Raw genomic sequence first — 14,889 nt, 5'->3', positions numbered from 1 at the left:
GAATGTGCTCCAGTACCTTGGAGAGTAAGAGTCAACCTAAACGATATATGTAGCATCATTTTAGAAGAGATGCTAGTTTAAGAAGTGAAAAAAGATTGTTTCTCATAGCATTTAATTGGCCATAATTGCCTATCTTGCATTTAGGATGCTTGGAAAATAAACAAAGGGTAGTTTGCTGAGGGATGTGACTTGGGAGCCTATTGAGAGAGAAAAATGGTTTAACAGCAGAGATAGCATTGACCTTGGCAACTAGTTGGTTCACAGGGCATTCTTATGAGGCAATGGCAGCATATTCATATACATTACCTTGTGTTTAGTAGTTCAATTTCAGTGCTTTTCTCTTTTTCAGATTTGCTGTGTGCTTCCCGGTGCCTCTTTATCTCTTCCTCCAGAGTCTGCTCAGCTGATGTCTCTTGATCTTTCAAGAGTTCTTCCAGTTCATGGACTCTAGCAAAACCATGTCACTTATTTAGGCAACAATTCTACTGATACATATGGAAATAACACGTCCAATTATTATAGCAACTACTAGATGTGGCAACAGCCAAAAGCAGGCCAAATAGGATTTGTTCCTTTATGATACAGCCATTTGCATTATGCCATGTAGGACCCTGCATCTGCTTCCTGATCATTCAAAAGACTCCATTCATTATCATCTTACAGATAGCAAGCCCAAATGTGTTTGTGTTCTTTTTTAAACAGCATAAAGAAAAATGTGTGATAAGAGAAGCAGCAAATCTGGAGAAAGAAAGGCTTCTGTGAAAGCTCAACTCAACAATATTTGTCACACATTTTCAAGAGGTTGTGGATCTCTTCCGCCTTTTCTGTACTATACATTAGGCTATTTCTTACATAAAACTAGGATTGGTTCCTATATCCTGCTGGATTTTCTTGCAACTTGGATGATATTCCCCTCGTGTGTTTTAACTATATTTTGTAGCCAGAGTCTGGAAAGGTTATTTTTAAAAATTGTAACTCAGAATCCCACAAAATGTGTAGGATCTCTTCAGTGCAATCCCATGGATGTTTGCATAGAAATAATTCTTACTGAATTCAATGGGGCTTTACCCATAGGTAAATATCCCCAGAATTGTAATTGTATTCTTAAAAGAGGACTTTTCCGACCATTGCTTGTAAAGTCCAGTTCTATTTCTATTCTTGCTTCAGGTGCCTTTAGTTGCAAAACTGTTAGACTGGGACTTGGATGATCCAGATTCAAGTCCCCCTTCCACCCTGAAAGTAATCAGGGTGGAAGGGGGACTTGAATCTGGATCATCCAGATTATTCTGAGGAAAACATTGAAATGACAGCAATGTAGACCACCTTGGACATATTTGAGGAAAGGTGAAATGCAAATGAAGTTAATGAAGAGCTGCAACTACTGGTGATTGGAGAATGCACTCAATAACCACAAAAAGCTGCTGGCACACCAAACTATGTAGTAGCAATCAATTTCTGAATGACACCCTGGGGCAGCGGGCAGGATTTAGACTTCTATTCCCATCCTTAACTCTTCATCCTGCAATTTTAGCCAGTATTTGCTTTCTGTTCCTTAGTCGACTAAGACAACGCTGCTCTTCTTTTTAAGCAGGGACTTGATCATCTTGACAGTACACTTTACTCTGCCCTCCTTGGTTTTTGCAATTTAGTCCAAGCTGAGCTCCTCAAACTCTGGTTTGGTTGAGCTACCTGTTAAACAGGGATTATGAAGGGTGGGGAAGAGAGGGAATTGCCAGCTTTTCTTCTTGGTCATGACTATTTCCAGCAACATTATATGAGACTGAACTGAACATTAGCGCTTTGGGAGCAGCAAAGTTTTTGCTCTCTGGTGCTTGTCATAATAAGCTCTGCCTCTAGAGAAGGCTGAGAGGCAACAGTGGGCAGAATGCTAAATTTACCTGTGAACTAGCTGTGTGTTCTCCTGTTTCAGTTTGCTCTTCAGGTCACCATTTGTCATGCTATCATTTTCCAATTCTGTTACTTTTTTTTCTAAATAAGTCACCTAGAGAAAGAAAGGAGGAAGTAAATATTTTTCCTATGAGAATGAGGGAAATTGAAGAAGTGAGACGTTGTCAGTTTGTTTACTGTTCTCAAACATGGCACCTTCACCTGTGTTGGACTACAGCGCTCATCATCCACAACCGGCATAATCAACATCCATGCTGCACAATGAATCTGGCATTTCTAGTGCACCATATTGAGAGGCTGAGAGAGGGCAGTATCAAAATGTACATATGCAAGTTCACTCATACACTGTTATGTGAATACCCACTACCAGAATGAATTAAATCAGTGGTTTTCAACCTGTGGGTCCCCAGGTGTTTTGGCCTACAACTCCCAGAAATCCCAGCCAGTTTACTAGCTGTTAGGATTTCTGGGAGTTGAAGGCAAAACATCTGGGGACCCACAGGTTGAGAACCACTGTATTACATGGTTTAAATATTTTACGTCATTAAACAAAATTGTACGGATCACACAACCCCTCTTGTAAACTCACAAATATTTCTGGTGAACTGGCAATTTTCCACACCATTATACAAGGACCCCTCACCTTTTCTGTGATGTCGTTGTCACATGAATCTATGCTATCTCTAAATAAGTCCTCTGTGCTGCCATTACTGCTGCTGAAGTTGCTGCTGTGGAACAGCTGTCTGTCAGGGAAAGACACAAGGAAAGCTGTTAACCCTTAGAAAAGGCAGCTGGAAAGCAAGCAAAGGGGCTCTGCCACTTCCTGCTAGTGGGGAAAGCTGTCAACACTGATAAGGAAGAAATAAAACCCAAATAATCAATGCCAGTATTTAAATGTGAAACTGCCTAGGAACTTCAGTCTGTGTAAAAAAAATTAAGACAGGGTTCAGCGATGCCTACTCTTGTGGGCCACTTATACTTTACAGTGAACCTCAGAGAACCACAACTCTCACATCCATGCCGTTCACATTCAAAATCTTTTTTGGAATTGAAAAGGGCCCTTCATATCTTCTACAGGCTATGGAGAAGGACAATTTCACTTCATTTTGGCTACCTTTCAAATGCCAAGAAGGTCCCCCACCCCACTCGAGTTTCTGATTTTGGAAAGAGGTATGCCTTGGGCCTTCAAATCTGTGAAGCTTAACTCAATGATTGTGGAGAGCCATCTGTGTCCAGTTTTAAGATAAGGTAATGAACAAGAACATCACAAGCACTTTCCCAGCTAGGAGAGCCCAACTATGGATAGATCGACACCTTCATATAATTCAGTTTCTGAATTTAGATTATCTGTTTTGAACTGGATTATATGAGTCTACACCACCATATAAGCCAGTACAAAGCAGATTTCTGGATTCAGAAACTGGATTCTACTGTAGTGTAGCTAGGCCCTATGATTAAGTGAAAGTGCAATTGCACCCTTCTCTCCAATCACTGATGGTAACTGATGTAATACAGAATGCAGAAACACTCACAGGACTCACATTCTCATGAAGTGACATACAAGGGCTCAGGACAATCAGAAATTCAACAATTTGTCCCAGCAGGCATATCAAGAGACAAAAAACCTTTCAACTGTTGCATTGTTGCCTTCTGATTCTGGTGCAGCAGGAGCCATGGTAAAGCAATTTGAGGGATACAGTTGTCCCTCTTTGAATTAAAAGTAGACTGAGTAGCTTCTGATACAATTTTAATTTAACTACCAATCAAAACTCACAAAACTCTTTTCTACAAAGTCAAGTGTTTGAATATTTGCATTTAAAGATCATTGACTGTAAATTGCATTAGATGAACGTAAGTAAAAGATGTTTCTTACCTCCCAAAAGCAGTGCTAGATATTTTTCTGTTTGGACTGGAAAAAGAAAAAAGGATTTTTAACACATTAATCTCCAATTGGTCCTTTATGATTATGTAATACTAAAGGATTACTGCCTTTCCCCAGTGTAATGACATCCTGAGGTTGACTGCCTCTCATCCAAAAAGCCTTCATAGCTAGTAGCCATTCACAGTCTTATTTCCTCTAGGAATTTACTAATCCTCTTTTCAAAGGATCTATGTTAGTGCTCATCATCACAATTCTATAGTTCAAGCATACACAATGTGAAGTAAAACACCATACTAAGTAGAAAATGGATGAATTTATCACTAAAACAGGGCTGGTGAACTTGTGGCTCTATAGGAGGCAACACAAGACTTCTCCCATGATCCTTTGCCAGGGTGACAAGGGCAAATGAGAACTGGAATTTCAATCTGTGAAGGACCTTCAGTTTCCCATTCCCTGCACCAGAAAGAGATAAACATTCAAAGACCAGGAACTTTTTCAATGCCACACAGGCATAGTGCTATGATTCCACTTCACCTACCATGGTTCTGTCCTATGGAATCCTGGAATTGGTAGGAAGGAAGGGGCTTTAAGAATCCTCAGGCAGGGAGCTCCTCTGGTGTCTCTGACTAAACTACAAGTCCCGGCATTCCTCAGAATGCATTATATAATGTAAAAGAGGTATTTTGATTTGAAATGTTTGCCACACAGGCTTTCAGGATATGAAAGAAATCTCAGATGCATTTCTTAGGAGAAAGCAAGAATTCCAAAAACAGATTCTAAACTATGCAGCAGGAAATTCTCCCTCCTTTTATATGTGATCATATATATGTTGCATTTCATGGGGAGGTGGCTTCATTGAGCATTACCTCCCCCCCACCAAAAAAAAGATTTTGCAATGGCAAAGGGACAAATAGGTAAGACAAGAAAAAAAGCAAAGCTAAAATACTTAGCATATATGTATAAAATGGATAAAGTCCAAGGAAAATGATGTTTCTATTCAACTACAGAAAAGAGAATATATCAAAGTATATCAAAATAGAGCCTATTATTTATTTCATTTCATACCGCTTTTCTCAATCCCTGCGGAAACTCAAGGCAGTTCACAAAAAAGTAAATGGCAAAATTCAATGTCTCACAAAATGCAATACATAACTAAAATAGCATATAACAATAGATTAAAACCAATAAACTATAAAACATCTGACGTAGATGGACATATGGTAAAATAAATAATCACAATCTGCCTGAACCCACAGCTTATAGCTCACAATTGCAAGGTTGTATAATCCATCGAATGCTTTCAATTAAGACAAGAATATGCAACTTGAGTTTCTCCAAATGTTTTGGGTTGCCATTCCCATTAAGCTAGGCCTTGGGCATGCTAACTTATGGAACTGTAGTCCAATACATCTGGAGAGCACCAGAGTGGATGCCACTGATTTAAATGTTGCTATAAGGATGATAGGGGAATAGCTTGGTTATTCTTGTTCCCAATTGTAGAAGCAAACAATGGCTTTTGTTCAGTGAAAAAAGAAAGCCAGAGACGGCACAGAATGACTCATTCTGCAGTGCTGCAGAAGGAGTCGTGATATTTTTCCAGATTTAACACAGCATGGATTGAACTTGCTTTGGAACCTTTGATGGAGTTCAATGCCCATGAGATGTGTAAGATAAGAAGTTAATGCTTCACACAAACATGGCTTCTGAGCAGCTTACAGTTAAATATATGCGTTTCAGGGTTGCAACTGGATTTAATTGGATTAGTGAGTAAATTAAAGCTCGATAATCAGATAAAAGAAATTTTAACTGATTGCCTTGCCTATTAGGGACACACAGGTTTATTTCTCAAAGCTGTTTTGGCACTCCCAACATTTTAAAGTAAGAACTGTGCCAAGCTGTTGATGACAAGAGGTCTTTCTTAGGGTCACTATAAGCCAAAGGTGACTTGGTGACAAGTATCAACAACAGCAAAGGATAAATGTAAGATGACATAAGGTGGGTTTTCTGCTAACAGCAATAGTTTTCTGAGAAATTAAATAAACTCGGGCTTCCTTTAATATCTCAGGAAGGCATCAATACAATTAATATATATAGCTAATCAATATAAGCCAAACTGGCAGACTTGCCGTGCTGTGCTTTTGTTTTTGCATCTCCTCAAGTTGTTTCATGTTTATGACAACCTGAATACTGGGTATTCTAGAGCTGATTGTGTGAGACTTGCCCAAGGTAACTACTGGGTTTATATGGGGATTTAAATCCTGATCTCTAGAGTTGTGGTCTGATTGCTTAGACTACTACACCATGCTGGTTCCCTTAGATGTGTTTACACAGAGTAAGTATCACTGAATTCAGTGAGATGTAAAGGTAAGTGAGTCCAGGCCTAAAGCTCATTTAATAACTTTCTGTCATAATAAAATCAGATCCTGACTTATCATCATGGCTAAAAATAACAAATCTGTGGATGTCTGAGGCTTCTTTTTCCTGAGATATATACTCCTGTTAACTATTCTGGGAACCCACTGTGCTCACTCACCTGTTTGCCTTCAGGTTTTTCAGCCTGGCTTCCAAGTCATTAAGCAGGTTGATTTTTTTGCAGCACTGTGTGCAGTAGACATCCAAGAGCTCGCTATTATAAATATGTCTCATTTTTCTTGGGGTTTGGCCGGCACTGTGAATGGAAAGGCACAGAGATGATCTTGGGAGTCTACATATCCCATTTGTTTTTACAAAGACACACAGACCCTCCCATACTGAGCCTGTAGTCACAGCATTTGTGGCCAAATGCTACATGTTTGATTTCTAAACATCAAATCTTAATTTTTCTGTTTGGAGAAATGCTAGAAATTTTTCAATCTCAGGAAGACCTTGTGTCTGTGAGATTTTGTACTACAAGCAACTGCAAATACTGTCTGATCTGCAGCTTTTCTGGTTAGATTGTTCTCTGAATTGAGAGTGATGGCAAGGGTAGATTACAGGCAAAGCCATTACATAGATCAACTAAGTATGTCAAGATGTCTCTCTACAAACCTTTAGCACAGGGATGATGCTGTATTACAATGTCCATCATCATTAGCTGTGCTGGCTAGAGACCAAAGGGTTTGCAACCCAACATCTGGAGAGCCACAAGATTTATTTCTTAATTTCATTGCTGATTTCCTTTTATAGAGCCCTCTCCATGCCCACATGCCCCAGACAAGGCACCAGATCTTGTCCAATCTTGGAAGCAAAGCAAAGTCAGCCCTGGTTAGGCTATATTTCAGAGACGCAAAACTATCCCTGAGGAGACCCTGCTGAAGAAAGCCCTATGAAATTGATAAGACTGCCAGAAGTCAACAGGTGACCTTAAGGCTCACACACATGTAAATCCATTTTTTTGAAGAATGACATTGTCCTCAGACATTATCTAATAAGTCATTTTGGAATGATTGCTCTTGGAACTAGTCCACTGATACCATTTCAGGGTCTGATCTCTCTGTTGAAAGATGATACAGAAGAGAATCCCTTGCTTTGCTAGAGCTGTATTTCCATAGGTTCTGAGAAGGTGAATGCAACCAAGGTAGCAAGGTCTACACTATAGAATTAATGTAGGTTGGAACCGATTTAACTGCCATAGCTTAGTGCTATGAACTCCTGGCAGTTGTAGTTTGACAAGACTCCAGTATTCTGTGATCAAGAAAGCCTTAAAATCTTCAACTCAAATGATTTCATAGCACAGAACAATGGCAGTGAAAATGATGTCATGAATTCTACAGCACGGATGCACCCTACATCTTCTGGGTTCTGTATGTGTATATTCACATTTGGAGCGGCCCAGTACACTCAACTCAAGCTATAATTAAATTCCTCATAGCACTTCTTTAACCTGGAGCCCTTTTATGCTACATAATTATAGTGATATGTGACCACTTTACTACCATAGTAATATTCTGTGGAATCCTGAGAAGATGGAATTGATAATTTGATCAGAGACACTACAGGAGCTCTCTGGATGAGACTCCTAAATGCCCCTTCCACAACTATCAACCCCAGAATTCCACAGGAGGTTGCCATCAGCAGTAAAAGTTGAATTGTAGAACTGTAACAATGCAAAATGAAAGGGCCCCATAATCACATAATGACTACAGTCCTTAGCTCATGTAAGCATACATAAAAAGCCTCCAGGATTCCCTGGAGCTTATTTCAGTGATGGCTAACCTTTTAGAGATGGGGTGGGGGCAAGCGGGTATGGTGAGTGGGGGTGAGCAAGGGGTCAAATGAGAGGGTGGGCAGGTGAGCGAGGGAGCAAGGGCAGGATGGCAAGCAGCGGGCAGGAAAGCAAGTGGGGGGAAGGCAATGGAATGTGTGCCAGGAGAGAGGGCTCTGTGTGTCCCTTCTGGCATGTGTGTCATAGGTTCACCACCACAGCTCTATTTAAACAAGCTGAAAGGTACCTATAAACCCTAAATGCATGCAATCCTGTCTAATCTCAGAAGCTAAGCAGGATCAGCCTTGGTTAGTATTTGGAGGGAAAACTGCCACTGAATTCAGATGCTGTAGACGATATTTTCAGAGGAAGAAATTGTCAAACCACCTCCAAGTGTCCTTTGCCGAGGAAAAGCCTATTCATTCATGGAGTCGCCATAACTCAGTGGATAACTTGAAGGCTCTCACACACACAAAGACTGAGCGTATAATTATTTTAAGATTCACACTTCCTAAACAGTTTTTCTGAGGGAGATATTTTAAAGAATAACACACTAAAGAAAACATGTTTTGGATCGTATTCTGCAGTTTGTAAATTGACATAAGATAATGTGTCACATTTCCAACAACCTTACTAGAATAACTACCTCCAACCTGGCACCTTTGTTTGTTTATGGTTGTTTTAAACTCCCATTATCCCCACTTCTTGGTCATACTGTTTGAGGATGGGTGGGAGCTGTATTCTAAAACATGCATTAGGGAAGACTGCCTTAAAAGTTGAATAAGATTTTCTTCAAGTTTAAAAAGAATGCAGAACCAAGAGCTTATATTAACAGAAAACAAAGTCACCAGAATCAAGCTGGCATGCAATTCTCCTCATGCAAGGTTGGGGATGGGTGGGTGTGAAACTGTTGAAATAGCCAACCTGGAAGAAACAGATGAGCCAAGATCAGAGTAGGCATTTGTTCTGCTTTCATCGTCAGGGCAAGGGCTGCTGGGGGTGAAGTCCACGTCATCTCCTTCTCCATAGTCTTCAAATTGTTCTTCATTACTGATCAAAGAGGCAGTGGAATAGGTGGAAAGGTCTGATGCTGCAGAGGGATTGAGGGGGCTGAACCTTGGGTGGAGAAGGGGACCATCAGGGAACACACATAGGGGCACAATAAAGGGGTTCCGCTATCATGACCAGAAGGAGACACTTCCAAACTCTCGGCCATACCCATTGCCCACTTAGAAAAGATGGGTACAGCAGGGGGGAGGAATTAAAATAACAATGGCAAAGTTAATGGGGTTATTCTGTTCTTAGTCCAAAAGATTAAACAATCAATCAAACAAAAGCAATACAAGAAAAGCCCCCAATCTCCACATTTTGGATGACATTCTTCATGGGTGACTCCATAACTCACAACCAGTTAATTGGTCTTACAGTGGTGAGACTTGAGTGAACCATGGGCATGGGGGTTAATCCTGGATCCTCAGTGGCTTCCCTCACTTTATAAACAAATGACAAAAGTAATGTATACTTGGTCCGCTTTATCAGAAGATGGTTTTCATTTGCATTGAAAACACTTTGTATGTTCATGTTACACATACTCATGGGAAAATGAGAGATGGCTTCCTGGGTGGCTGCTCCCAGGCCCTAGAACTCCTTTTCTAGAGACTGAAACCACCATTCCATTGACAGGTGAAGTCCTTGAATATTTTCCTCACTTGTATCTTCACAGGAAGGTTCATATCACTTTGTACAAAGCCCAGCTAAAGAGATTACAATGAACTTGCAAAATCTTATCTCACAGTCTAAAAAGATTATTCTAGTTTTAACATAGGTAGTTTTAACAAATCATGCCATTTTGAGCCCCCGACACCCTGCTTCAACCTTATTAGGTATAAACTACTTCAGAACTGCACAAGGCCAGCGATCTTTCGTTACTGCTCCTTACAGAAATAATGAAGGGAAGGAAACACACTATTGCACAAGAAAGCCAAAACTGAGCAATGGTTAGAGAAGAAATGGGGAAGAGCAGCCAACAAATCACATGCTGCCCCCAAACTATTTTTGACAACCAATCTCCTCATATTGAAAAATAAATGGCAGATGATTATGATGATGACTATGTATGGAAACCACCCCTAAAATGTGGCGGATTGCCTTTCCTTCCCCTACAACACTCCCCCAAATCAGCCAAAACCAAAATCATATTTGTTGGAGTGCAAATATGCTGCTGTAGCCAACTAGAAAGGTATGGAGGAGTGAAAAATGGCCCTTCTCTCCAGGTTTGGAAGGTCTAAATGCAACTGTTAATTTAGCATCAAAGCTCATTAGATGACTTTGGATCAATCAAACCTATTTTGCAATCTTGTTGTGAAGTGAGAAGAGAATCTTGTATGTCAGGGTTAACAAATCTACAGGTATAAGTGAACTGGTCTGACTACCCAGGAATAATGAAAAATACAGAGTTAATATCTGAGGGCCACAGATTGCTCACCCAGTAATATGCTCCATAGGACTCCTTTAGAGGAAAGTGGGACAGAAATGTAACAAGCAACTGATTATGGGTGTGATACAAGGACAGCTTCAAGCAGAGAGGGAGTTTTGAGCTTGCAGCTAAATTAGAGTTTTACTTGCTTAGTCATTATCTCTTTATGCCCTTGTGTCCTCTATGGTCTGTGTACTTCCCAAGCCTAAATAAGCCCAGAAGACCTTACTTTGTATTTATTTATTTATTTATATTATTTATTTATATACCATTTTTTCTCTCCACAAAGGAAACTCAAAGCAGCTTACATTAACAACATTTTAATACAATTTAAAATCTACAAATATTAAAACAGAATAACATATAAATGTTATTTAAAAATTCACAGTTAAAACCCATAAAAACTGTTTTTAAACATATTCAAAGCTAAAACCATAGCACTCCCTGTTTGGATCTTAAAAACCTTCTAAGAGCCTGCCTGAATAAAAAGGTTTTAGCCTGCTGCCGGAAAGATAGCTATTCTGGCTTCCATGGGCAGGGAGTTCCAGAGTTGTGGGCAGCCACTGAGAAGGCCCGCTTTCTCGTTCCCACCAACTGAGCTAACAATTGAAGAGGAAAGTAGAGAAGGACCTCTCTGCAAGGCCCGGACAGGCTTATAAAAGGACCTGAGCCATATAGGGTTTTAAAGATTATAACCAGTACTTTACATAGTCATGCTTTTTTTCTGTCCAGCTTGGGACTCATATAGCTTCCTCTATTCTGTATTTGGCTCTGCTTATCTGTTGAGTAAGAAAAAAACTATACCTACTCTTTTTGCATGGCAGCTCAGTCCCTGACAGCTCAGACTTTTATTGCTTGTTTATATCAAACCCAAGTGGGGAGAGGAGAGAGAAAAGATACTGATCTTCTAAAAGTATTTTGCTTCCCATAGAGCAGGTGTGAGAAGTATGTGGTCTACAGATGTTGCTGGATTGCATATCCCATCAAAACTCACAACTGGATAGTTGCTGACTAGAACTGATGGGAGTGTCAAGTCTACAACATCTGGAAGACTGTAGGTTGACCAGTCCTGAATTAGAGGAACCAGGTATTATCTAAAGCTGGCTGATATCAAGTTGTTTCTCATTACTCCTAAATTATATGTGACCCTGACATTCCATATTTTCACCTCGAATTGCAGCCAGTGATATGAAGGCAAGAGTTCCATCACTGACAGCCAATGATATGAAGACACCAGTTCCACTGCTACCTACTGTGAAGAACAAGGAGCTTATGGTAAGGCTAGAAAGAACAGGTGTTTTTAAAAAATGAAAATCTGAAAGAGCCTCTCAGCTCAAATTTTTCACTTACTTATCTCCAGGCAAGAAGAGACCACCTAGCCCAGCATCCTTCTCCTCATTTCTGCTGCACACATCTGATGCTTCTGAATTGTGGACACTTTCAATGGCACTGTCCATATCTGACTCATGGTGGACTTCTTGTTGGGCCAGGGTCATGTTGTCCTCATCGGGAAAGAGATCCGATTCACTATATGCACCTTCACTGTCCAAATAGCCACTGTCTTGGATTTCAGAATTCTAGGAAAGGAAGAAAGAGGGAGGGGTCAGCAATTGTTTGGAATTGCTAAAAGCTGGAACGACATGGTGGTTGCTCTGGTGGATTACTGCCAAGAGAATCTAAGCACTATTGCTTTTTAAAATGGCACAACCAACTAACTAAATTGACATGCTGTCATATTTTGGTACATAGAACTGGATTTGGTTTTGATACACAGAAAATATGTTGTTGTTGTTTTTGCTATCTCTGGAACAGCCAGCATGAGTTGAGGTGGAGTTTGAGATGTGGCCTGTTGCAATTTGGGCACATATATTTCAAACAGATCAACACAGTACACTGAAATGAACTGAACAAAATGTGTTTTGTTTTTAGACGGATTCAGTACCTCTAAATCATTAAGCTTTGTTGTTGATGCTGCATACTTTGAAGTCATTTCCAACTTTTGGCAGCCCCGAGGCAAACTTTTCACAGAGTTTTCTTGGTGAGATCTGTGCTTTTATCTTCCTTTAAGTCTAAGAGATTGTGACTTGCCCAGTTACTCAGTGGGTTCTACAGCAGAATGGAGATTTGAACCTTTATATCCAGTCATAATCCAACATTCAAACAACTATACTGTGCTGGCTCTCGGGTTTCACACACAAATCATATCTCCATACATGTCAGAGTGGCTTGTAACCATGTGGGTTTTTTTTTCCTTTTCAACCCCCCCCCCCCAATCTCTTGGCTCAAAACACGTAGTTTGGCATTTTTGCTTAAGTCATTTGAAACTCTTTGATGCTCAGATTAGTGTTGGTTCCTATTCTCTGTCATAGGTTATTACAACCCATGTACCAGCTGACTTCATGTGTTGCTGAGATATAGTAGTGTCCAATGTGGTCCAATTATTTTCTGTTTTCTTAAAGCCACATGGATTTTAAAACTCCTTGTTTCTTAACTATTTTACTTTAGTAATGTCCAAGACAATAAAATCCAAGGTAACCTTGAGTGCCTTTCCAGTTTGTGTAACTACAGTCCAGAATGCAAACAGGCGCTTGATAAAGCCTGTCTTTGGAGAGATGAAAACAAGGTGAACCTGGCGTCCTCTTTGATTACAATTACATTCACAGAGGTCAGAAGGGGATTTCTTAACTTAAGCAACTCTGTACTTTCAAAGAATGTTTGAAAGTATTAAGGATAAAGGTCCTGAGCAGATTCCAATACATCAAATTAAGTATCAGACTAGAGTCTATCCACAGGCTATTGAAGGTCTGTCAATCGGTTTCAGTGCTGACAGCATTAAGTCTCACTAACATTATAAAACAACTCATTAACAGACCCACTAGCAGTGCTATTCTTGGGACACATTATTATAATTCTGATTTTCATCCCCTTCACTCTGAAAACTACAGCAAATATGAGGCTGAACACATATTTATTACCAAGACAGGTATATTGCCCAGAAGGTGAACTCAGCTTACTAAAGTGATGTAAATCAACCAAATCAATCAGATTACTTTACTGGATAAAGAGCAACACTCTGGCAGAAGTTTCAGGCTTCAACCTAAGGGTGGGAAAACAGCATAAGGCTGTTATCCCATACCCATTTACATAGGGAGAAGTCCCGTTGAAATCCGTGGAATTTACTTATGGGTAGACATGTATTTCATTGTTGTATGCTTTTCAAGTCATTTCTGAGTTATGTTAACCCTAAGGTGACCCCATCACAGGGTTTTCTTGGCAAGATTTGTTCAGAGGTTTGCTTTTGCCTTTTTCTGAAGCTGAGAAAGTGCAACTTGCCCAACGTCAGGCTTACATAGTTCAATTAGGATTCAACCCTGTCTCCACTCATAATCCAGCACTCAAACCACTACAACACATTGGCTCTTAGACATGTGTAGATCATGCTATTCATAATTTTCCTTTAGGAAAGGAAGGAGTGTCATATTTTAATCAAAAAGCATGAGTAAAAAGGAGGTAGCAAGAGTTTTGGTTAGTCAATGCAGCACCAAGGAAAATAATATATTAAATAGGAACCAGAAGCTTGTAGTGTCCTGTTTCGTATGCTCTAAAAGAAAGTCCACCTTCGACCTAATTATTTTCCCTTGCAAGTTAAATCTGATAAAATGTATGACTGTAATCTCAGCTTTCAAAACGCCCTGTAGCAACAACTACGAGAAACACAAGTTCTTATCTACCCATTTTCTTTGTGGAAGACTGTCAGCAAAACCAATAGTGGGAGTCTGGTATCAGAAATAACAAAGTAAGCAAAATGGCTTGGGGGACATTTTAAGAAAGGTATTCAGCATGAGAAACTTCCTTGAAAATTTCCATCTTGTAATGATTTCAATGTTAGGCTATGTAGCCAAAAGACTGTCCTTACAGAACTTCGAACACAACTTCTAGAGCACAATTTTGATTCATTTGCTTTCTGATGGCAAAAGGGAGACACCAATTTTTCACCTTAAGGAACCTCTTGTTACTGCACAAAATGTTTTGTGCCAACACATCAGAACAAGAGGTGTCACTACTAGAACTGACTGTCCCAACTTTATGATCTGCTGCAGTTATTTTTAAGGACACAATACTTGAGCCCCATGGTATTGAGCAGCTAAGATTCTGCAAAATCCACATTTAATTATCTAATGGTTTCATAGGATGGCTAAGCGTTGGGATAGTTAATTCCAGTGCTAAGAAGAAGAAAGATTAAAACCAAGGGTAGCACTAGGTTCAATGATAGGCAAATTAGAAATGGGGGGGGGGGGATTTAAATCTACTTCTTCATTCTTAAAATTTGGAAACATGCACAAATAGGATCTGAATTGGCTTTCTGCTGGTGTCCTTTGAATGTCTTTAACTACTGTTATTACCATGCCCCACCAGCATGGCGGTGCCCCATTGGTGCTT

General features: G+C 39.9%; 1 protein-coding gene across 4 annotated transcripts in view; it reads right to left on the bottom strand.

Annotated features, from left to right (window-relative positions):
• RAB11FIP4 (RAB11 family interacting protein 4) overlaps positions 1–14,889 on the bottom strand; it is a 207,247-nt gene that overhangs the window by 14,015 nt on the left and 178,343 nt on the right. For 3 of the 4 annotated variants that reach the window (XM_060763967.2, XM_060763969.2, XM_060763970.2), the window contains 7 exons: positions 11,800–12,026; positions 8,898–9,089; positions 6,324–6,458; positions 3,782–3,817; positions 2,552–2,651; positions 1,899–2,002; positions 307–447 (listed from right to left, as the gene is read on the bottom strand). In XM_060763967.2, coding sequence (XP_060619950.2) covers positions 307–447; positions 1,899–2,002; positions 2,552–2,651; positions 3,782–3,817; positions 6,324–6,458; positions 8,898–9,089; positions 11,800–12,026 — 935 coding nt within the window. The remainder of the gene's footprint in view (positions 1–306; positions 448–1,898; positions 2,003–2,551; positions 2,652–3,781; positions 3,818–6,323; positions 6,459–8,897; positions 9,090–11,799; positions 12,027–14,889) is intronic. The other variant, XM_060763968.2, reaches the window with a different exon arrangement.

This window comes from Anolis sagrei, chromosome 2 (genome assembly GCF_037176765.1).
Source record: "Anolis sagrei isolate rAnoSag1 chromosome 2, rAnoSag1.mat, whole genome shotgun sequence".
NCBI lineage: Eukaryota > Metazoa > Chordata > Lepidosauria > Squamata > Dactyloidae > Anolis > Anolis sagrei.
The sequence above is the reverse complement of the archived record's forward strand: the minus strand, read 5'-3'. Positions and strand labels throughout refer to the sequence as shown.